This window comes from Aedes aegypti, chromosome 2 (assembly GCF_002204515.2).
Source record: "Aedes aegypti strain LVP_AGWG chromosome 2, AaegL5.0 Primary Assembly, whole genome shotgun sequence".
Lineage (NCBI taxonomy): Eukaryota > Metazoa > Arthropoda > Insecta > Diptera > Culicidae > Aedes > Aedes aegypti.
In genome coordinates this window covers 212,772,446-212,795,365 of record NC_035108.1, presented here as the reverse complement: position 1 = coordinate 212,795,365, position 22,920 = coordinate 212,772,446, and the positions used below count along the sequence as shown (strand labels likewise).

The 22,920-nt window shown below is 34.0% G+C and overlaps 1 protein-coding gene across 3 annotated transcripts; it reads left to right on the top strand.

The window, feature by feature from the left end:
- Positions 1 to 9,862: 9,862 nt before the first annotated feature.
- LOC5576984 (TBC1 domain family member 13) lies at positions 9,863 to 12,868 on the top strand. 3 transcript variants are annotated; one of them, XM_021843890.1, is made up of 8 exons: positions 9,863 to 10,125; positions 10,193 to 10,266; positions 10,338 to 10,463; positions 10,523 to 10,695; positions 11,803 to 11,925; positions 12,031 to 12,033; positions 12,097 to 12,620; positions 12,677 to 12,868. In XM_021843890.1, the coding sequence occupies exons 1-8, from the start codon at positions 10,106 to 10,108 to the stop codon at positions 12,789 to 12,791; spliced, it is 1,158 nt and encodes a 385-aa protein (XP_021699582.1). In that variant the 5' UTR covers positions 9,863 to 10,105; the 3' UTR covers positions 12,792 to 12,868. The 3 variants fall into 3 exon arrangements, with proteins under 3 accessions (XP_021699582.1, XP_021699580.1, XP_001663085.2); XM_021843888.1 differs by having other exon boundaries at positions 9,867 to 10,125; positions 10,520 to 10,695; XM_001663035.2 differs by lacking the exon at positions 12,031 to 12,033 and having other exon boundaries at positions 9,869 to 10,125; positions 10,520 to 10,695.
- The last annotated feature ends 10,052 nt before the right edge of the window (positions 12,869 to 22,920 follow it).

The following is a 22,920-nucleotide window of genomic DNA, read 5'->3' as shown; positions in this document are numbered from 1 at the left end:
TCACGTAAATAACACGGCACCGCTCAAACGTCAAATAGTGAACTCGTGCATCGGTCCATTGCGTCTTTTCCTAATTGGTATAACCTTTATCCGTTTCCATTTTACAGGAAATATTGAAGTAGCAATAATTTTGTTAAAAAGATGTTTATAAACTGAAACTGCTAGTGGTAAAATTACACTGTTCGACAAAAAAAATTTTTTGGCTGGATCAGGGACGCGGTTATATGGGTCTTGAAGTGCAAGAAAAGTGTAGAAAGAGGCCGTTTTCAAATGATTTGCAGCACCCCTGGATTAGTTTTTGACAAAGTTTGAAAATTTTGCATTTTTCATCAAAAAAAGCGTAATAAGCAAAATATCAATATATTTTCAAATTCAATTATTCAACCATTGAATTAGTCAAATCAATATTTTTTAGCCCTAGATCGCTTCAGGGAAACGTGCACCATTTCTGAAGAATATTGGCATCATTTTTATATATGAATTTGGAATGTTAACGATCATTAAACAAGCATATGAGGATATGCACCATATAAATACTACTTATTTTTCTATTCCACACATCTGGTTCATTATATAATAAATATTATAGGTTCAAGAAGACGTTTGATTATGATTTATTTCTTTGCTCCATTTTATAAAGCAATGAGCAATGCAATCCAGTAACATTTGAGTTCAACAAGGATACGACTACGGAAAATTGATGTGTCTTTGATGTGATGTGATGTGAATATATGGGCTGGTTGGTATAATAAACTCTCAGCAGAAATACAAAATATATATAGGTTGGACACTGACATGTAAGTGGTCTTACATGCGCTAGTCGGTTTATCAGGAGACGATGTCTGTAAAAAAATGTGATAACATTGTTATTTGCAATTTCTAAATATTTCGATAGGTACTCATTAATAATTGTTTACTTATCGTGACATTCATTTTCCTCGGAATATCCCTAGGAAAATTACAGAATAACACAAAATAGCAACAAATAATTTAGTAATTATCATTATCACATTTTTGCGAAAGCCGCTCAGGCAGGCATGAGCTCTTTTTGATTCAGTCTGTGCACAATGCCATGCCTGCTTCTTACTTGTAAGATGAAACAATTTCTGGTTAAACCATTTCCAATATTTTTTTATTTTTCGGTTCTAAATTTCACATGTTTTTTGGCAATTTTAATCAAACTTTCAGTTTTGAGATTTGGAATGAATTTTACAAATAATTGCGATGTATTCAAAATGAGTAAAACACTTGTTTTTCTATGTCTTCTTGTTAAAAGAAAGAAAAATAGAAATTACGTGAAGTTTCGCAAAATTGTTTATCACAAATGTATGGATAAATTGTTTCTTCACTTAATTGAAAAGCATTTTTACACGTTTCGAGGATATGGGAATGGGGGCTCATAAATGGACACGTTTGTCCTTATATGGGAGACGAGTTTAAAATTAACCTTAATGGTCGACTTCTTTATGTTTCCAATATGCTTACAATTAAACCCATTTGAAGAAAACATCTCATTGAACAAGAAACTAACGCTTCATTTGAAAGTTTGATTAAAATAGCTGAAAAATATGTAAAATGTAGAACCAACAAAAAAATCGGAAATGGTTTAACCAGAAATTGTATCATCTTACAAGTAAGTAGTAGGCATGTTACCACTAAATCAGTTTTCACAAATGATTAGTATTGTGCGCAAACTGAATCAAAAAGATCTCATGCCTGCCTGAGTGGCTGTCAAATGATGTCACAAAAAATGTGGAATTGTTGATTACTGAATTATTGGTTGCTATTTTACGTTAGTCTGTAATTTCTAGGGATATTCTGATAACAAATGGACCTCACGATAAGTAATCTATTCTTAATGAGTACCTTTAAAAATCTTTGGAAATCGCAAATAACATTATTATGACATTTTTCACGGACTTCGCCATCGGCTCCTGATAAGCCGACTAGCTCATGTAAGCCCACTTACATGTCAGTGTCCAACCTAATTTTGTATTACTGCCAAGAGTTTATTAGACCAACCAGCCCATATAAACATAACAGACACATCAATTTTCCGTATTCGTATCCTTGTTGAACTCAAATGTTACTGGATTGCATTGCTCATTGCTTTATAAAATGGAGCAAAAAATTAAATCCTAATCAAGCGTCTTCTTGAACCTATAATAATTATTATATAATGAACCAGATGTGTGGAAAAGAAAAATAAGTAGTATTTATATGGTGCACATCCTCATATGCTTGTTTAATGATCGTTAACATTCCAAATTCATATATAAAAATGATGCCAATATTCTTCTGAAATGGTGCACGTTTCCCTGAAGCGATCTAGGGCTAAAAAATATTGATTTGACTAATTCAATGGTTGAATAATTGAATTTGAAAATATATTGATATTTTGCTTATTACGCTTTTTTTTATGAAAAATGCAAAATTTTCAAACTTTGTCAAAAACTAATCCAGGGGTGCTGCAAATCATTTGAAAACGGCCTCTTTCTACACTTTTCTTGTACTTCAAGACCCATATAACCGCGTCCCTGATCCAGCCAAAAAATTTTTTTTGTCGAACAGTGTTATTTAATAAATTTGATCGAAATATTGTCTAGCCCCACAGCATTCGAGTTTATGTCAAATACTGCATGAACAATCTTGAAATCCTCTACTTTATGAAAAACATAATTGTTTACTTGGCAGATTAGTGTTTATGACACGTTTATCGTAATCTTCCTTGGCATTTCTGATCACCATAGTTACTCTATTTCGGATACGCTTATATAGTGAACAGTTTACTGTAGTCTTGTCCCTTAACCAGTTATTATAGGTAATGTTTTTTTGAAATAATAGTGCATTCAATATCAGCTGTAAACCACGGACTTTTCTTAACTTTGCATGTTTTTAATGTATGAACGTATCGTGTAAATACAGTAATTTATCATTAAGAAACTCTTGAAGCATGTCAGGATCACTGTATGAGAAATGTTCATTCCAGTTTATTCTGTTAAAGGTATTTTGAAGAGCAGAAGCATCAAAATGAAGCATCAAATGAACTGTTTGACATCATTGCACTTGGAACTAGCTAAATAACATGGATTACTACCATGCGGGGTGACTTTGACCGGCTCTTTCGATGCATCTCATGATTAGCAGGAACGCCAAGAAACTAATCTTTTGACTCAAATTCACCCTTATGGAGTAATGTCACCCCGCACGATGGTATACAGTCATCTCTCCATGAGTCTATATTGAAGGGACCATCGACTTATGGAAATCTCGAGTCATGGAACTGCAATGCTATGGAAAGCTGTTTGAGGGGACCATCATAGCACAGACAAACAGACGTAACACTTAGAACAAATCTCGATCAAAATCATAGTCACGAGGACATGTACGCCCAATGCTAAAATTGGTGTGTTTGGCCGACAGGTCAACAGATGGCGGTAGTGTGTAAACGTCAATCACGAACAAAAACGATGCGAGCGCTGCGGGTGGTGGATTGGCCACCTCCCATATTTTTGAATCAATCGTTAAAAAGGTGGTCGATGGACTATGATGAGAGTGTGACGTATGTTTGTCTGTGATCATAGTAACCCTAAAATTTGATTTTTAGTATGGTTCCATTAGTCTATATCGAGTAATGGTACATCAACTCATGGAGGTTGAACTGTATTTTGTTCATAAAGCAATTTAATAGAATAATAGAAAAAATCTCCAGCAAAGGTGTTTTAGGTTTAAACATGCATGCACAAACACCATTAGGGTGGCTGATCCAGTGATAGAGGTGCCTCAATAATAGTGCCAGTGCGGTTTCAGCGTGTTATAGGCGATTTTTATTTTTATATGTATTTTTTCTAATATGGCCCTTGTATAAATTATATGAATGTGTATAAAAAAAATTGGAAATTAGCAAGGAAAAAATAGAACACAAGTAAAATCCTTAACTTTTTTGCTCCTTTGTATCAGCAATACTGGTATGTTCCTATAATAGTGAGTTTCAATGGGAAATCAATGTAAACCACTATTTTAGGAACATAAGCAAATACCACTATTACTAGAACATGTTTCAGTAATGGAGGAAATGGTTTTTTGAATGATTCAATGATTATTTTTTTACGTGAAATAGAATAGATAAGCTTTCGAATGGCGTACTCAGATATGAAAAAGAAGCTGCCGTAATTTTCTGGCGATTTTTTTTTCTTCAACCCGTTACTATTGCCTCTATCACTTATACAGACGCCCTATTAGGCTGTTTTAATTGGTTTAAAATAATATTTCTGAAAAGATATTTATTGTCATTCACATTTCAACATTGAATTTAACATAAAGCAAACGTTTTTGGAATTTAAAAAAGTTTATTTCTAACAAAACCGAATGAATTACTCAAAGCAAATATGGCGTTGCACACCTCCAGGCGTTAAACATTATATGGGAATTTCTAACCACGATTGCACAAATGGCCCCCATTTGTAAATATGATTTACAATTTAGAGATTTGAGATCCATGTTCTACTATAACTGGGCTGTCAGGGATAATTGACGAACCCTAAAAAGACCATCAAATAATAATGATCGTAGGTAGAACTGAACCCTTACAAACAGGGTTTCAGAAATTCTAAAATTTAATCTATTTTAAATATTTGAATATAAAGCCTCAAATGTTCTCAATTCCAATGAAAACAGCTCTTACATGAAGTGTCATGATAGTACTCTTTGCATTTGCTTTCGTTTTACGCAACTGAAAAACCTAAAATATGTTAATTAATTTAGTATGTTGTGGGTCCCCCACTATCAAAGTTACCCGCAGTATCAAAGATACCCAGTTTTACGGTATCTAATTTGTATATCATTGCAATGCTTCGGTCCCAAAGCCATATCTAGGAAGGCAAAAATGATTGCGCCTAAACCGTCATTTCAGATATGGTGTTTTCGGCAAAGTTTCTCCATATTTTTCAGACATTATTTCAGTATTGTGAAATTAGGGTGGACCGCATGTACGAGATCAGAATCACTACTAGTAACTTTTTTGTTGACGCATGTTCTACAATGTTTCAGAACAACAGATTTTGGGCAACTTTGTCGAAGAACCCAATTACCTATCTCTTATGGTTCGCGAGCTATGATTTTTAAACAAATAAGTTAGGATCGTCTTGAAAAATCAGTTTTTTCTTGATAACTTTTTATAAGATCATTTTTCGCAAACACTTTGTTCTGAGCATTTCTAGACCTATTGATGGCGCAACTTTGTGTCGAACAAACTATAGTTCTATCTCTCATAGTTGCAGAATAGTCAGAGATTTTCTTCGAAAAAATGATGTTTTCAAAAGCCAACATCTCTAAAAGGCGCAAACGGGCGCAATCTTTTATCGCCATTAGAAAGCTATTTTTTTATTTGTTATGGCAAAAAACTGTGAGGACGTTTTTTTTTCGAAGAGATTAACAAAATTTTGAAAATAATATGCTTTTAAACAAAAATCGTCCATAACTTGAAAAATAATCGAGATACCATGACCCCACAGTTATGGATCAAATAGTGTGGAGTCCAACATATAAAATTCAATAAAACGACATAAAAAACGTAAAATTGTAATTTAAAAGCACGAATTGAATCGTTTCAAATTGGAACTTCAGTTAGTAAACTGTTTTGAGTGTAATATTTACATAGGATTGCATAAAAATTAAAAATTGTATCGGTTTCTGAAAACCGATGTTTTCATATTATGGATCAAATTGTGACATATTACGGATCAGCGCATAAAATCAAGAGATTTTCAACTCAATACATCTGTATTGAATGATTTGGCGAAAGTTAACAATGTGTTACATATTACTGCAAAAAATAGCAGTGTCAGAGCTGTAAACAAGGGTACAATGCCCATTTTTTGTGATACTGCATTGCAGTAACTGAGACATGGACTGTTTTCGCTCCACATCAAGTTTTCCACCCATTTTGTGTCTGCTAAAAAATGAAATTTACAAAACCTTGATGTTTTATTAGTTTTATCCTTAGTGCTATTGTCTGAAAATGTCGAATCCAATGCTTAAAATGGCAGAAATCTACATTCTTTGGAAATGATCCATAATCGCGGTAAACAATCATTTCCTGGCCCATTTTATGGATCACTAGTTAGATGTGCTAATATTCGGTATTTAGAATCAACAATCAAGAAAAATGTTTTCCAAAGATGAATTCATACTAAATCGATGCGAACGAGCATGTTTTATGCTATAACATTTGAATTTTATCACCTGTAGGAGCTTATGAATGCTGACGGCACTTCTTACAGAAAACGACTACATTTTGATAGCTGTGTGGTACCAACTAAACATTTGTCAAAAACACCGTTATTTAGCGGTTGAATGTTGTGCTTAACATTACAAATGGTAGAAGACAAATAGTATAACATGGGAAAAATATGTTTTACGTCAACGTTTATGTTTTGAGCGAGTTATCCGATGTTGAACGCCAAAGTGATCCGTCACTGTGGGTGATCCGTAACTGTGTGGGCATGGTACCTTTTTGGTGGCTTCAGCAAAAATGAGCAAAATTGAAAGTTCTATAAGCGTTCGATAAAAAGTATACACCAGAAATCAACGCTTTAAGATATATTCACCATGAACCGAAATTAATATGATGAAAAAAAGGTATTTGATAGAACAACCGAAATAACTGTATGTTCCATTTTCTGGTTCGTAACCTTAGACAGACATTTGGGACTTATATCTGGTTCTTGCACAAGATTCATGCAATCTTCAACAGGCGAATGCTGCTCTGGCTACTTCGTTGTGGCAGATTTAATGGAATGAATTGAATAGGATATGTTGGAAGCCCAGATAGGCGTAGCGGTAAACGCGCAGCTATTCAGCAAGACCAAGCTGAGGGTCGTCGTGGGTTCGAATCCCACCGGTCGAGGATCTTTTCGATTTGGAAATTTTCTCGACTTCCCAGGGCATAGAGTATCTTCGTACCTGCCACACGATATACGCATGCAAAAATGGTCATTGGCATAGTAAGCTCTCAGTTAAAAACTGTGGAAGTGCTCATAAGAACACTAAGCTGAGAAGCAGGCTCTGTCCCAATAGGGACGTAACGCCAGAAAGAAGAAGAAGATGTTGGATGCCCAGATAAGATAATTGCAGATACCTCTATATCTCTATGGAAGGATTTCACGGGAAGTAAGGTTTTGTTAATGTGAAGGAATACGTCAAGGGATACGTTTTGTAATCATTTAGGTTTGATAATATCCAAATAATTTGCTTCAAAATTGAGCTAACACAACATTTGGCCAAAAAAGAATATCGATCATCGGTCCAACCAAGTACAATCAACTACCGGATGAAATTAAGCAGATTTCCAATCGTCGTATTTTCAAAATAAAATTGAAACAACATTATAAACTGCATCTTCTTGATATCCTTCATTAATCTTACATATATATTTATTTTGTTATTTTATTTTGCACCTACTACCAGTAACACGTTATATTAAAATTCATTTGTATAATTTAGTTTTTAGATGGCTCCCTTAAAAGGAATATTTTGTTCCACTGAGATGTCATGCCCTTCACATTCGAATGTTATTATTAATTTTATTCAATATATTTTTCCTAGTTATTTTTTTATTTGTTGCATCTCAGCTCCGTATTAAGTTTGTGTTTTTGTATTGCTGTTCAGATAGAGCTGAGATTGTTGCGTCCACTACCAGGAAGCTCTCTCTTCATGTGAGCTTTTTGGTGTGGGGGATAGTGGCGGGTAATAAGAAAAAAAAATATAGGAGACGCGACCGGTATTGTTCGCATGACCTTTTGCTTAGTAAGCTGAAGCGGTAGCAATTTATCACCGATCGCGTCATAGGGTTAGTTGGACAATCTGTATTTCGCGTGAAATAACAAGACTCCGGATTAATGTTCTACATATTATTGTGACTCCCCGAGCATTAGTATTGTACTGGTCATCAAAACGTGATATTGCCTTGATTGACATAAGAGATGAAAGATCTAAAGATAATATCAATATTTTATTCTTGGAACTTCTGAGCCATAGCAAAATTTGATGTTTGTAATTCTAATGAATAGCTCGCTGCTATTGGTTTGATCTTACAAAATCTATATATGATATGCTCACGGTATAGTTAGTTTTAGACATCATTTTCAGTTCTGTTATCTCTCGTATATTGCAAGTTAATATCACATTTGTCCTTGTCAAAATTTGCTATTAATGCTTTTTGCGCCTGCTCGGGGTAAGAAAAACACTCGTTTTAACCTTAGCCGTCATACCTCTAGGACATCCACATTGTACTTTGACCTTTAGCTGTGTTAGTAAGTTTTTCAAGATTTTCCAAAAGTTGCAATAAAAACAGATTAACTCAAGAGCGGTCGCGTATCCACCCATTGCCAGCGTCACCTCGTTCGAGCTGTGTATGAAAAGCGAGCTTTTTTGGAAGTGCGTGTACTCAGTACACGCGTGCGACCGATCTTGGGTTGAAGACAAATGTGGGAGTTGTCATCCAAACTTGCGGTATTTCAAAATTGTTTTTAAATGTTTTCATATCATCAAAGCTATTCATAAATGATAACTCATCATCGATCTAAAGCAATTTTTATGTATTTGTCATGAATGCAGAACTATTTATAATGAAATATATAGTTCGTTTGTAACAAATCTCTAAACAGATTTGATTTAAAGTTTTTCATTTTTTTTCTCTTTGTCATATTATAAATCAAAATAATATATTTCAATACATACATTCTAGACAATTGATTCCAAAACATCAAAGCTTTTGTTTTATTTGTAATTGTACTTAAAAGCTAAAGAGATTTCTTAATTAACAATACGATTACAAGTGGATCAAACAAATTCTGCAAATTCTAAATCATACTTTGATGACCTTCAACATAGAAAGCATAGAGAACAAAATAGAGACAGTATGTCAATATGAGACATTTTCAAATTATATATTACCTGTCGAGTCATATTGTTTTCAATATTTTGGTGAGGATTGCCAGCACGTAGGGCGTATTGGAGTGCTATTTGGCTACTTGAGTTTGTTTGTTGATTTATGCTTACTTATTTTACTTACTAATATTTGCACATTTGGTAGCTTAAAGGGAACGAAAACTTTAACAATTGGGTCCTTAAATGTTTAATGAAATCTTGTTTTTATTTAATGACACGAAAAAGCATGTTACTGCAACTATTTTAGCAATTATTCCGCTCAAATAACGACTACATCATATTTAAACTTTAATTGAAAAATTGGGTCCATAAATGAACCTTGACACTTTTGATCATGTTTGACGTTCGCTTAATCGACAAAAACACCACAGGGCTTTTAGTTTTAACACTGGGGTTGTTCCTAACTGATATTTCGGAAGGGACACGGAAAGCAAAATACACCCAAAATTTGAGTTTAAGCCAAGGAGTGTGACAAAATCTAAAAAAAATGTTTTTTGGATTTGAACAAAAGAAAAACATTAAAAAATGGAGTAAACATGGGTTTTTGGTCTAAACTTAAGCGTTTGACATTAAAATTGGGACAGGCCTTTAGGACCCTATTAACATATGCACATGTTTGTCTAAGCAAGGCTTGACTATACTAGGAAGCGACTATTCTATATAGGCCAGGAGAAGTGGATGAACTTGTCATTCATTTTTCTGTCAAATCTCATACAAAATCTACTTTTTCTTTGACAGAAATTCACTCTAGGTGAACCACTTCCCCTGGCCTATTCCCCTAATGCATCTCTGTCGTATGTTGGCCATCTGGTGTTCAGCACCAGATACGAGAAATGAACATACAATAAGCGAAGAGTAAATCCAGTTGGATTTTTTTCCCTCTCTGTACCTTTTCTCAATCTATAAATTGCAGCTGATTGTCTATTCTTGCCAAGTTGTCGATGTGATAGTTCAGTAGCAGTTGGTAAACAAAACGAACAAAATATACTCTGCTGGATGCGATCGCATATTTATTAATGAAAGCGAAATTAGTAAATAAATAATTGAAAATAGTCCTATAGAACAAATTCTTTGTTCACTTTTTCAAAAAATCAGCCATTCACAAAGTGATTTATTATAACATTCCATTTTATCCAGTATCTTTTATGTACCGATAATGTCTCTGTACAAAATAAGGTAAGCTGCTTTAAAGCGCTATTGGATTGATTAAACCATATCGAAAAATCTACTTTCTCTATAATAGGGTTGCTGGTCTGGAAGATATTTTACAGCAAGACGTTATTGACTTGAAATCGCTCAGAGATTTTTGCTTCTATGGTTTGTTGGCATTTTAATGACGAACATGAATTTACGACTTTCAAATACGCCCCTAATTTTGTTTATTGTAGGTATTCCTGATTGCAATGGATTGCGCTCACTATGTTGGAAGTTGATGCTGGGGTATTTGGGCCCGAAGAAAGACACTTGGTCTGCTACATTGACAAAGAAACGTGAATTATACAAGCAGTTCATTGGTTAGTTTTCTTTTGGAGATAAGCTTTATCCAAAGTAACCTGTGTTTAATTTTTAGAAGAAATGGTTATTCCTCCTGGCGATGGGGAACAAGGCCGAAGCAGTTGTGTCGATCACCCATTGAGCGATGGGCCTGAAAGCAACTGGAATACGTTTTTCAAAGACAATGAAGTATTACTGCAAATCGACAAGGATGTTAGAAGGCTTTGCCCAGACATATCGTTCTTTCAGCAGGTAATATTTACTTTCAAACAAATTAAGTTTAAGGTAATAAATCTTCGAGCTGTTTAGTGGAATACCTATAAGTAGATGAAAAAAACGAATTTAGTACTATACCATTTAATTCCACTATAGTTAGTCGTTAGTTATAGAAGTCGAGTCTAGTACACGACATTCAAGACGGCCTTACAGTTGAGGTCGAAATACGCGTATCTGTCAAAAGATACAAACTATAGTGGAATTAAATGGTATAGTACTTAATTCGTTTTTTTTTCATCTACTTAAGTTTAAGTTTGTCTGTGAAATCACATGGTACGGAGATGGTGCTTTTTTGAAAGTCACATCAATATATGTGACCCGTAAGACTAGTAATGCTTTTGTCACGAAATGGAATTATTTTGTAATCGTGAAACTAGGTATCATTGACCAGCAGTCAGGGCCGTACTTCTATGAGACCGAGGGGGCTATGGCCTCCGGGACCCACATTTTGGTTTTGAAAAAAACTTTTAAACAAACAAAGATCTAATATGTGAGTCAGTTCAGGTATTAAGGTACACCGGGGCAAGGCTGGGGTAAGAAAAGGCTTAAGCAAGATGAAATGGCAACGAATTATAGTAAAATTAGTTAGTTAGTTGTCTTTATTTGAGACGCTTTAACAAAATAGTAAAATTGTATACTGATGAGAACTTAAACTACAGAACCATTAAGTTCACAAATCAATGTATGTAGGTTTTAAAGGGTTTTATGAACACAACGGATATTTCGGAACCAGAATACTCGATTAGATCGAAGAAGAGCTCGACTATAACTTATAGTTTGTATGACCACTGCCAGTCGCATGTAGACAGATACTGCTAGCTATTTATTTCAAACGAATTCAATACCTAATGTTATACAAATCTAGGGATGCTCAAAATCCAATAGCAACATGTATGTAGATCTAAAGGAGTGTATTCCCTAAAATTTTTGAGTGGCCATGAAATCATGTTATACTCAATATTCGCTAAGCATATTGACCCTATCTCAATCATTTGCCAGTTTTTGTATATATTCTGTAGAAGGACTAAAGAATAAACAAAATAATAATCACCTCATGCAATGTTTGCTTTTTCTTCATTTTAGGCCACAGATTTTCCATGTGAGTCCGTGGTTAGCCATAACCGAGAACGAAAGTTGCATATTAGAGTTGCACCAACAACTCTCAGTTCAGCTAATGTTGAAAGAAAAGGACTAGGTGTGACCAAGGTTTGTATATGTGTCTAGATTTATTATTGCTGTGTACGATTTCGTCAGTTTTATGCTAACCCGTTTTGTATTGAATTTCCTAACAATTTTCATTGGATGTAATAGCAAGTATGTTTAAATTTGTGGATGTTTAAATTGCTTCTCACATAATTTTCTTAATATTTTCATTAGATCAATTTAATTACCAAAAGGGCTACTGAAAGTTACGAAGCAATGGATGAAGGACTAGAAGCGCACTGGGAGGTGGTGGAGCGAATCTTGTTTCTGTACGCAAAGCTGAACCCTGGACAAGGCTATGTGCAAGGCATGAATGAAATTATAGGACCAATCTATTACGTAATGGCTTCTGATCCCAATTTAGAATATCGCAAACACGCGGAAGCCGACTGTTTCTTCTGTTTTACCGCTCTGATGGGCGAAATTAGAGATTTTTTCATCAAAACGCTAGATGAATCGGAAGACGGAATCAAAGGCATGATGGCAAAACTATCAAACTTGCTAAAAGAGAAAGATTCCGAAGTTTGGACCAAACTGCGAGATCAGGAGCTCTACCCACAATATTATAGTTTCCGGTGGTTGACACTACTGTTATCACAAGAATTTCCACTGCCAGACGTTTTACGAATTTGGGACTCAGTATTTGCCGATGAGAAGCGATACAACTTCCTAGTGAAAGTGTGTTGTGCAATGATTGTGTAAGTATTTCATTGGTTTTGAAATTCAACAATATAACATTGCATTTGGTTTTCAGTTTACTTCGCGAACAAATCCTAGAAAACGACTTCGCCAGTAATGTGAAATTATTGCAAAACTTTCCTCCTATGGACATTAAAGTAGTTCTGAAGAAAGCTACCAGCCTTGAATAGTATAGACTATGAGCAACGAACAATCAATCTCTTTTCCAAATCTTTGAAATTGACTTTATTTTTGTACACAAAAGATTTTGAAGAACACGACAAATAACTCATAGACGTCACATTATCATGCAAAAATATTACTTTTGATAAGATGTAATTGTGAAATATAGCATTATTTCCGTTTTCTCATAATAAAATGTATTTCAATTATTACGGTTGTTGAGAAAATTTTCCAGTTTGCGATAGCCGCAGAGTTCTACCGCAGCTGTCAAAGTTCTACCGCAGGCTTCGAAATCATTCCATCATTGAAGCAAACAATTCAATCATAGTATGCTTGAAAGAGAAAACGGTATGAAAAATAGCAACACACAACGATCATCAAGACGGTATCCAAGGTATCATTGAAGCCTACTGATGATTCACCAGTGCAAATCAGTGATGTGACAGTTGCGGTAGCTTTTCATTGCACCGTAAAACGGAAAGTTTTCCCTAAAAATACAATACTTCCGAAATTTCCCATGGGATGTTTTACAAACTTGTCATTTGATTGACTTCAATGATTAACTCTAATTGGATCGGAAACATTTGCCACCTTGAAACATTTAACCACTTAACTATAAACAGATTTAGAGATCAGAAGACGTGCACGGAAACTAGCTAGCTTAGATTAACTGCAAATGTTCTTGTTGCTGTAGAACAGAGTAAACTACGGTGGACAGGTCACGCAGCGGAACACTACCGGCGAGGGAAATACTGGGGACAATCCGGGTAACTTTCGGTAATCGCGTTAAACAGTGGTAAACTACGAATGTACGTTTGAACTTATTTATTCCACGGACATTTACAGTATTTACTGATAATGGTTGCTTCTCTTCTCTCACACATTGCCGCCCATAGATATGGGGACAGATGTCACACATCCCGACAGTTGCTACTCCGTAATTGATAGGAGCCTGATACAATGCACAACAAATGAACAAGAAGCTCGACTGGGAGCGAACACAATCATCATCAGTGTGCATAAAGGGTCCTAAAGCCCTGTTCCAATTTTAGAGCCAAACGCTTAAATTTAGGCGAAAAACACATGTTTACTCAATTTTGTTTAATGTTTTTCGTTTGTTTAAGCCCAAAAACATGTTTTTATGTTTATTTTAGTCTAGTGGTCCCGGCAAACTTCGTCTTGCCATCAAGTAGGCTGTTGAAAGCCGTTATGAATCGTCCCATACAAAATGACGGTTCCGTTCACTCTCGTTTTTCCGACTTTCCCGGTAAATATCCTGGAACTTTTATACACACAAACACGTCGGAATCCTTGACGAACAAAATGGAGAAAAAATCATCCAAACCCGTTGACCCGTTCGTAAGCCATTTCGTGACATACAAACACCACTCCAATTTTTATTTATACTAGTGGGCCCGGCAAACTTCATCTTGCCATCAAGTAGGCTGTTGAAAAACGCTATGGATCGTCCCATACAAAATAACAGTTCCGTTCATGCTCGTTTTTCCGACTTTCCCGGTGAATATCCTGGGATTTTTATACACACAAACACGTCGGAACCCTTGACGAACAAAACGGAAAAATAATCATTCAAATCAGTTGACCCGTTCGGAAGCCATTTCGTGACATACAAACATCACTCCATTTTTATTTATATAGATAGATTTTGTCACACCCCTTGGCTTAAACTCAAATTTTGGGAGTATTTTGTTGTTCACGAAACGCGACGCGAGAAACGCGACGCGAGACAAGACATAACATTTATAGTTCTTACTAACGTCAAGAAAGCTTAAAAATTACCTTTCTGTCGACCGGTTTCGGGCGCGATGTAGCCCATCTACGGGACAATGTCCGACTTCACACAAATCACACAAATTGATAGTATTTTGTTGTCCTTCCGAAATGTCAGATAGGAACAACCCCAGTGTTAAAACTAAACGCCCTGTGGGGTTTCTGTTTCAAAGTTCATTTATGTACCCAATTTTAAAATCCAAGTTTAAATTTGATATAGCCGTTATTTTAGCTGAAAGAATTGCAAAAGTAGTTGCAGTAACATGCTTTTTTGTATAACTAAATAAAAACAATAATTCATCAAACATTTTAGGACCCAATTCAGGGTCAATAATGGCGCTGATCCTGTTCCACTTCGCCCTTTGTTTCTGATAGAGCTATGGGCTCGTCTTGCCAACACGGTCAACGCCGAATCAACATGGACGTTCTGATGTAATTTAGCTTGTGGTGAACACTTGAGGATGGAATAAACACAGGACTGAAACGGCTGTCATCCATGAAAACTGAAATGAAGCCAAAAATTTGGTGCTGGAGAAGGTGCTGATTTGACAGCTCGTCCTAAAATACCGTTTTAGGCATGAAACATACTCTCTTTCAAATGCGACATTCATATTTTATCAATCAATCTGGTGTTAAGTGTGTATTACTTTATCCAGCTTTTCTCTAATTGCTAGACAATTAAGCCACATTTTATTAGGCACAACGATAAACGATTATTATGACGGCTGACAATAACGTTAACCGTGAAATACGGAGGCGCATCATCACTGGAAGTCGGGCCTACTATGGCTTCCACAAGAAGCTGCGGTCAAATTAGATACACACCCACACCACGGTGTACTATATTAAGAAGGTGATATATTCCGAAAACTGACAGCTATTTGTCGACGTCATTCCTATCCACCTCGAACAAATTTACGAAAAAAATGATCTAGTGGTCCGGTAGGTATATGGTACGATAGGAGTGACGTCACATGTTTACAATCAAACTTGATATTTACATTAGTAAAGAGCCTGCCTTGTTAATTTTTATGCCGTGCACCCACACCAAATGTATCATGTACAGAACGCTCATAAAGCCGCACAGTGGTTCGATCTAGAACAAATGTCGGTCAAAACCTCAAACTCTCTTTAAAATAGCTGAAATCATATATTTGACATATTTTATGCCATATTTAAGTATTATGAAGTATTTTTTATTCAAATGTTTCTAGTTTTGGACAATCCAGCTTTTTACGCTGGATATGCCATAAATTTTGAATCACCCCTATCTGCCATTTCTTGCCAACACTATAATTTTTTATGGTTGGATCGTAGCAATCTTTGTAGTGAAGCAATTTTCAACAACAAATATATTTGTGTTTCCAGGATACAGAGTCCCAGTCATGATTTATATTCTTGTAAATTTGATTGTTTGCTCTAATGCTAAAATTATTTATTTTAGGTGAATAAACCAGGAGAAACTGTTGCAAAGTTTACAAACTAAAAATATATAAAATCACATCTGAACATGAATGCATGCCAGTCATTCCTATTAATCTAGCAAAACAAACTTTTTCAATTTGATTGTCCTAATTTCATTACATATCATGGTGGGATAGGTAAATGGGAATAAATTGAAGATCCTACGTGATTCGCATCTGCGTAAGGTTGTGTCCACCGTTACCAATAGAGCAAAAATGTTGTATGGGTATTGGTTTGTGGGATATAAACACCTATTAGAATCAGGGAATGCTTCCTTGGGCGAGCTGTCGAACCCACGGGCCCTCTAAGCGTGTCAACCAGAGTTGCTTGCTGTCACTATCAACGCTTGAAATTTGCTGATTTGTAAAGGCCGACTGCGATACAATTCGAATCATTCCGTATCACATCAACATCATGCTGTCTACTCCATCACCAGTGCATTGATGGCGATAGACTATGGATTTCACTGATGGGTCAAGTTTAGCCTTAAATTAAGCAATTAAAATGGCAATTTATCGGTACGATATTCTCGATAGTGCTGCAGACGGATTAAAACTGTGTGTTGGTCACTGAAAAACATTAATAGCGTGGGTAATTACCACGTGATCACTCATTCTGCAGTGATTGTGATCTAGTGTGCGATGTCGCATCACCGCTGTTGGTAGTCAAATCAAAGTGATATTGATAGTTCGCAACTGATATTGATAGTTTTGTAACATCAGCCATCAGCTGATTTGACTGATATTGTGCAACTCTGGACCGTGGCCAACATGATTTTGACATTTTTGGGAATTTGACGCTTTTGGGGAATCTGACAGTTTTGGGATCTTCACGTTAACTTATAACTACTTATTAACGTGGGTTTAAGCTGGGTAAGGCGCATAATGACGAAATTGATTTTAGTGTGCTGTTGCTCAAAAGTTACACGATTCATAGAAACACGCAAGTAAATAAGTAAACAATTGTGTAAGCCACTAAATAAAGGGAGAAACTATCTTCAACGTGTTTTTGTTGTAAGCTACGGGGAAATCGTCTTTTGTTGGCCCCCTGGCCCCCTGGTCCTTAGAAACTATAAATAGAATGCCTGTGGACACATTATGGTTTGTTCGATTTTTTTTCGAAATATGGTCATTTCTGTAAGGAAAATATGGTGAGCTATGTTTGTATTTTCAAATTCAATCTTGAATGTATTATACGCAATCATCTGAGAAATAAACTTGGCATCATGCTTTGAGAAGATGATCACTCTATGGGCTTCAAACTTCATGATTTTTCAATGAAGAACTTTTGAAATAGCCTCTCTCTTTCGCTCTCTTCCTACCTCCTACTTTGTCTTCATCTCACTTATGACTTATCCCTCAACTTTGCCTTTGCGTCCTGTCTAACCATATTCACTCACATACCAATATACGGCTCCACTTTGCTACATGCCACATGAGCCTTTGTTCGGAACCTTAACATAGGCTTTACAATCTTCCACTTTCAGTTTAAAACTCACATCAAGAAAACTGAGCTTGGCCAAAATCGGTCTATTATAGGTAATTAGTGGGACACTTATGCGCAGAAATTTCTTCAAAGTGTCTACTAATCTAATTTATACCTCGAGAGTGCATCTGAAAAGCATAGATTAGCTGATATTTGTGTAAATTTCAATTTCTTCGCAAAGTCTAACTATTATTTATTTATTTATTTATTTATTGAACTAAAAATTTTGAAAGAGGGAAAAACCCCTTTGAGTGATATCAATTGGAAATCGTTCTCAAAAGGGCACAAAAACTCTTTATCTTTTCTTATTACGTTACAAAAACTAAAGGCTCAACCGGAAGTGATCCATATCAGAGCCGAATTCTTGAAAAGGAAGTAACCAAAAAGGGAGGATTATTGCAGGGTACAAATGAAGGTTATTTTCTTGATTTCTGAAACGAAAGAGATAAAAAGCAAAGCAATATCAAACAATATAACTAATATCTCTGAAAAAGTTGTATAAAATTTTTAACATAGGAAGCGATTTGTTACCAAGAATATCACGAACAGATATAGGTACTGTAATTTCTAAACTTTTGTATTTTTCTATTATTTTTTTCCAAGCAAAATATATTTTTTGCAATAAAAAACTATGTGATCGATATCTTGATAAGATTCTTCACAATCACATAAATTTGAATCAATTATGTTAATACGATATAAATGACTATTACAAATATAATGATTAGAAATAAGTCTTGAAAACATGCAAATGAAATTTCTTCCGACAGACAGTTTTTTAAACCAGGTACTTTCATCCACAATTGGAAAAATTGAATGACACCATCGACCTTTATCACTAGAATCCCAATCAATTTGCCAAGAATCTAAAGCATTTCTTTTGATTTTAGCATAATATTCCGAATGAAAAACATTTCGTTCATAAATAATTCCGCGAGTAGCTCCTAGTTTAGCTAAATAATCCGCTTGTTCGTTACCAAATATATTACTATGGGCTGGAACCCAAACAAATTTAATTATAAACCCCTGAGAATGGAAATCGTATAACAATTTTCGTATCAATAAAATTAAATAATGGGTTTTAAAATTAAATTTTGAAGATTCGATGGAATTGATACAACTCAAACTATCAGTACAAATAACGAACATATTTGGAGGATGATCCTTTATTATGTTACATGTGAAGTACAATGCTATCAATTCAGCTACAAAAATAGAACAAGGAGATTTCAATTTGTGAAAATGGACTACATCAATATTATAAACTCCAAAACCTGCACTATTTTGAATTAATGATCCATCCGTGTAATAAATAAATTTTTGGTCGAAGCCACAAAATTTTCGCTCAAAACATAATTTGGCATATCGAACACACATATGTCTTGGTATTTGATTTAATTCCCAATGTAAAGATTTATCAACAAAGGTCTGAAAAGAATGTACATTAATATCACAATTATAAAATGTATTTGGAAAACCAGGTAATATGTTTTCGGTAGAACAATGATTAAATGAGTTTAACATTTTACTAGAAGGATTTATTCCGTGTAAATCACTTAATATTTGAATAAGGGGATGCTGATTTGTGAAACATTGACTTAGAAATTTACAATTTAATTCATGAAAACGAATTCTGAGTGGAACCACTCCTGCCAACAACAGATTTAGTATGAGTAGAATTCATTAATTTTAAACAAATTCTTAAACAACGAAATTGAATTTTTTCAAGTTTAGAAAAATGAGTTTGAGTGGCACAACCAAAAGTAAAACAACCATATTCCAAAACTGAGCGTATTGTAGTTTTGTAAAGAATAATCATATCAGAAGGATGAGCACCCCACCAAGTACCAGTAATTGTACGAAGAAAATTAATCCTTTTAGAACAAATTTTCTGGATGTATTTAATTTGAAAGTTCCAATTTAATTTTGAATCATACCAAATACCAAGATACTTGTATTCAAATACTTGTTCGATTTCATATCCATTAAGAAATAAATCTACACTTACTGAGGAATGTTTACGTGAAAATATAATATATTTAGTTTTTTGCACTGAAAACGTAAAACCATTATCGTAAGCCCACGAATCAATATTATCTAAACAAATTTGCATATAATGACGTATTATTTCTCTATTATATCCACTTACGGAAATAACATTATCATCAGCAAATTGAACTAAAAAACAACCATTTGGGATAACAGATGAAAAATCACATGTGAATAAATTGTACAAAAAAGGACTCAAACAAGATCCTTGAGGAAGGCCAAAATAACTATTACGAGTAAATTTAGACGACCCATTGTGATAGAAATGCATAATTTTGAATGAAAATAAGTTGTATATGAAATTGGATAAAATTAAAGGAATTTTATAAGAATTCATTTTATTAAAAAGCAAATCAATAAGTACAGAATCATAAGCTCCAGACACGTCTAAAAAAGTAGAAATAGTATCCTGTTTTTTATTAAAAGCAAGTTCAATTTGAGAAGCCAAAAGTGCTGTACAATCACGAGCACCACGTCCTTTTCTGAAACCAAATTGACATGGAGATAAAATATTATTATGTTCAGCCCATATCTCAAGACGATTTAAAACCATTCTTTCCATAAGTTTACGAAGACATGATAGTAAACTTATTGGTCTACGACTATCAGCCAATGAAGCATCTTTTCCTGGTTTAAGTATGCTTACTACTTTAACTGAACGCCAATCTAATGGAATAACATTTTGTAAAAGAAATGAATTGTAAATTGCAAGTAAATGAACTTTCCCTTCATAGGGTAAATTTTTAAGTACGATAAATTTAATATTGTCAATACCTGGTGCAGTATTATTTGTAATAGATAATGCCAAATCCAATTCTTCTAATGAAAATGGTGAACAAAGCTCTGGAAAATAATTAATCGATTGCTTTGTTCTAAAATTAATAGATTGAGGAACAAAATCTGGACAAATTTTAGATGCAAATTGATCAATCCAATTATCAGAATACTCCATTAAAACAGGAGAAGAATTATCATAATTTCTCAAATTTCTTGCTACAGACCACAATGTGGATAATGAAGTGTCTCTGTCAAGGTTTTCAATAAAATGTTTCCATTAATTTCTTTTCTTATATTTTGTGGTACGGGTAAACCAAGCTTCTGCTTTACAATATAAGAAATAATTTTCTCTAGATCCTAAACGACGAAATTTTTTAAAAGCTTCCGATTTATTTTTTAAAGCAATTGAACAATCATTATCCCACCAAAATGTAGGACGTTTATTTTTTTTTTATTATTGCAAACAATTTTATTTTTCTGAGATTTAAGTAAGCAATTGAACAAAATTTTGATGAATTTAGTGTAATTTTCAATTGGAGTATTTGAATCTTTAAGATTAATAAGTGAAAAAGAAATTAAATCCGAAAATTTAACCCAGTCAACATTTTTGAATAATCAGGAATAGAAGAATTTACTTGATGATTGTTTTGCATACAATGGCTCATTCGAATCAAAATTGGAAGATGATCACTATTATTTGGATCATTGATTATACTCCAAGTTGACCTAAAAGATAAATTATTTGAACATAAAGATAAATCAATGCATTAATTTTGTAATGGAGGAACAGCTATTCTGGTGAACGATCCATCATTTAAAATGTTTAAATTATATTCATCAATCAAATCCAATATTAATGATCCACGACCATCAATTTTATCACTACCCCAAGCAAAATTATGGGCATTTAAATCACCCAAAATATAAAAAGGATGAGGAACACTATCTAAAACCATTTTCAATTCAGATAATGAAAAATTTACATTAGGAGGAATATACAAACAAATAATATGAAAATGATAATCTGTATGTTTTACAGAAATAATAATATATTCAAAATGTACATTCAATGATAAATTGATATATTTAAATTCAATACCATTGCGAATTCCAATCAAAACTCCCCCAAAAGGAATATCTCTATCTTTTCTAATTATATTGAATGATGGAATGCGTACTATTTTTGATTCAGAAAGCCAAGTTTCATTTAAACAAAATATATCATTTTTTTATGTTCAAGCATAACTCTCAATCTATCTATCTTTGGAATTATGCTTCTACAGTTCCATTGTAAAATATTCAAATAATTATTGGAATTTGAAGCCATTACAATGAAAATAAAGAAGCAAAGATGGGCCCAAAAGCATTCAATTTATCAAGTAGGGAGGCAACAAATGGTAAAATAATTTTAATAATTTTTTTCCAAAAATCACTAAATCCCAACAATTCTACTAATTCCTCCAAAATTCCTAAAATTGAAGAATTTTCACCAACATTATTGTTATCGTTTGAAGTATTGACATTTTCATTCACATTACTATTTGATGGATCAGAATCAACTCGTTGAAAACCTGGAATAATACGAGAAGATGAAGAACTCAATCGCGGAAAATTTTCATTGAATGATTTTGCATTAGAATCAATTTTAACCTGAGCTTTAGATGTATTTTTTTGAATTCTTTTTCTTTTTGATGGTGGTTTATAAATGTAATTATCTAAATTCAATGTGTCTTCAAATTCATCATCAGTTAAAGATTCATAAATATTCGGAGCAGTATAATCCGTCGAATTTTTCAAAATTTCGGAATAAGAAAACTGATTTCTGTTTTTCAATTTTTGATGAAATTTGAATTCATTATTTTTATACACCGGACAATCTTTCAGAATGTTATGTTTTTGATTACAATAAATACACAAATCAGATTTTTTATTACATTCCGATGATAAGTGTGATTGACCACATTTTGCACATTTAGGTTTATTGGAGCAAAATTGATTCGTATGTCCAAAAAGAAGGCATCGTTCACAATGCATTATTTTTGGGAAAAAAAAGTCTAACGCGAAAAATGACATTATTTACTTTTACAAAATCAGGAAGTACTGATCCAGCAAATGTAATTTTCAAACAATTAGAATGAACATATTCAGAGCCTTTGTCATTCAAAAAAAGTTTAGACAAACGATGACAATCTAAAACATGAACAGGTGAAATAGCTTGATTTTTGAAAATACCGGTACCATGACTTACAACTTCATCACATTCCAAAGACTCATCATATATAACTCCATTAATTTCGCAAAAATTACTTGGAGCATATACACGATAAGATTCTGCGAAAAGATGAGATTCTAAAAGTGAATTTGCATCATTACGTGAACCAAACACAACTCGTAATTTGTCAAGTGAAACCTTTTTGATTTCCTTGACAGAAGAGTACTTTTCATAAATTTTGGATGAAATTAGTAAAACATTAATTGGAATTTGTTTTTTCCGAAAAAATACCACAAATGGACCAGCAAAAGAAATTTTATACGAAATGTTTTAGCAGTAGAAGATGATGGTCCCGGTGG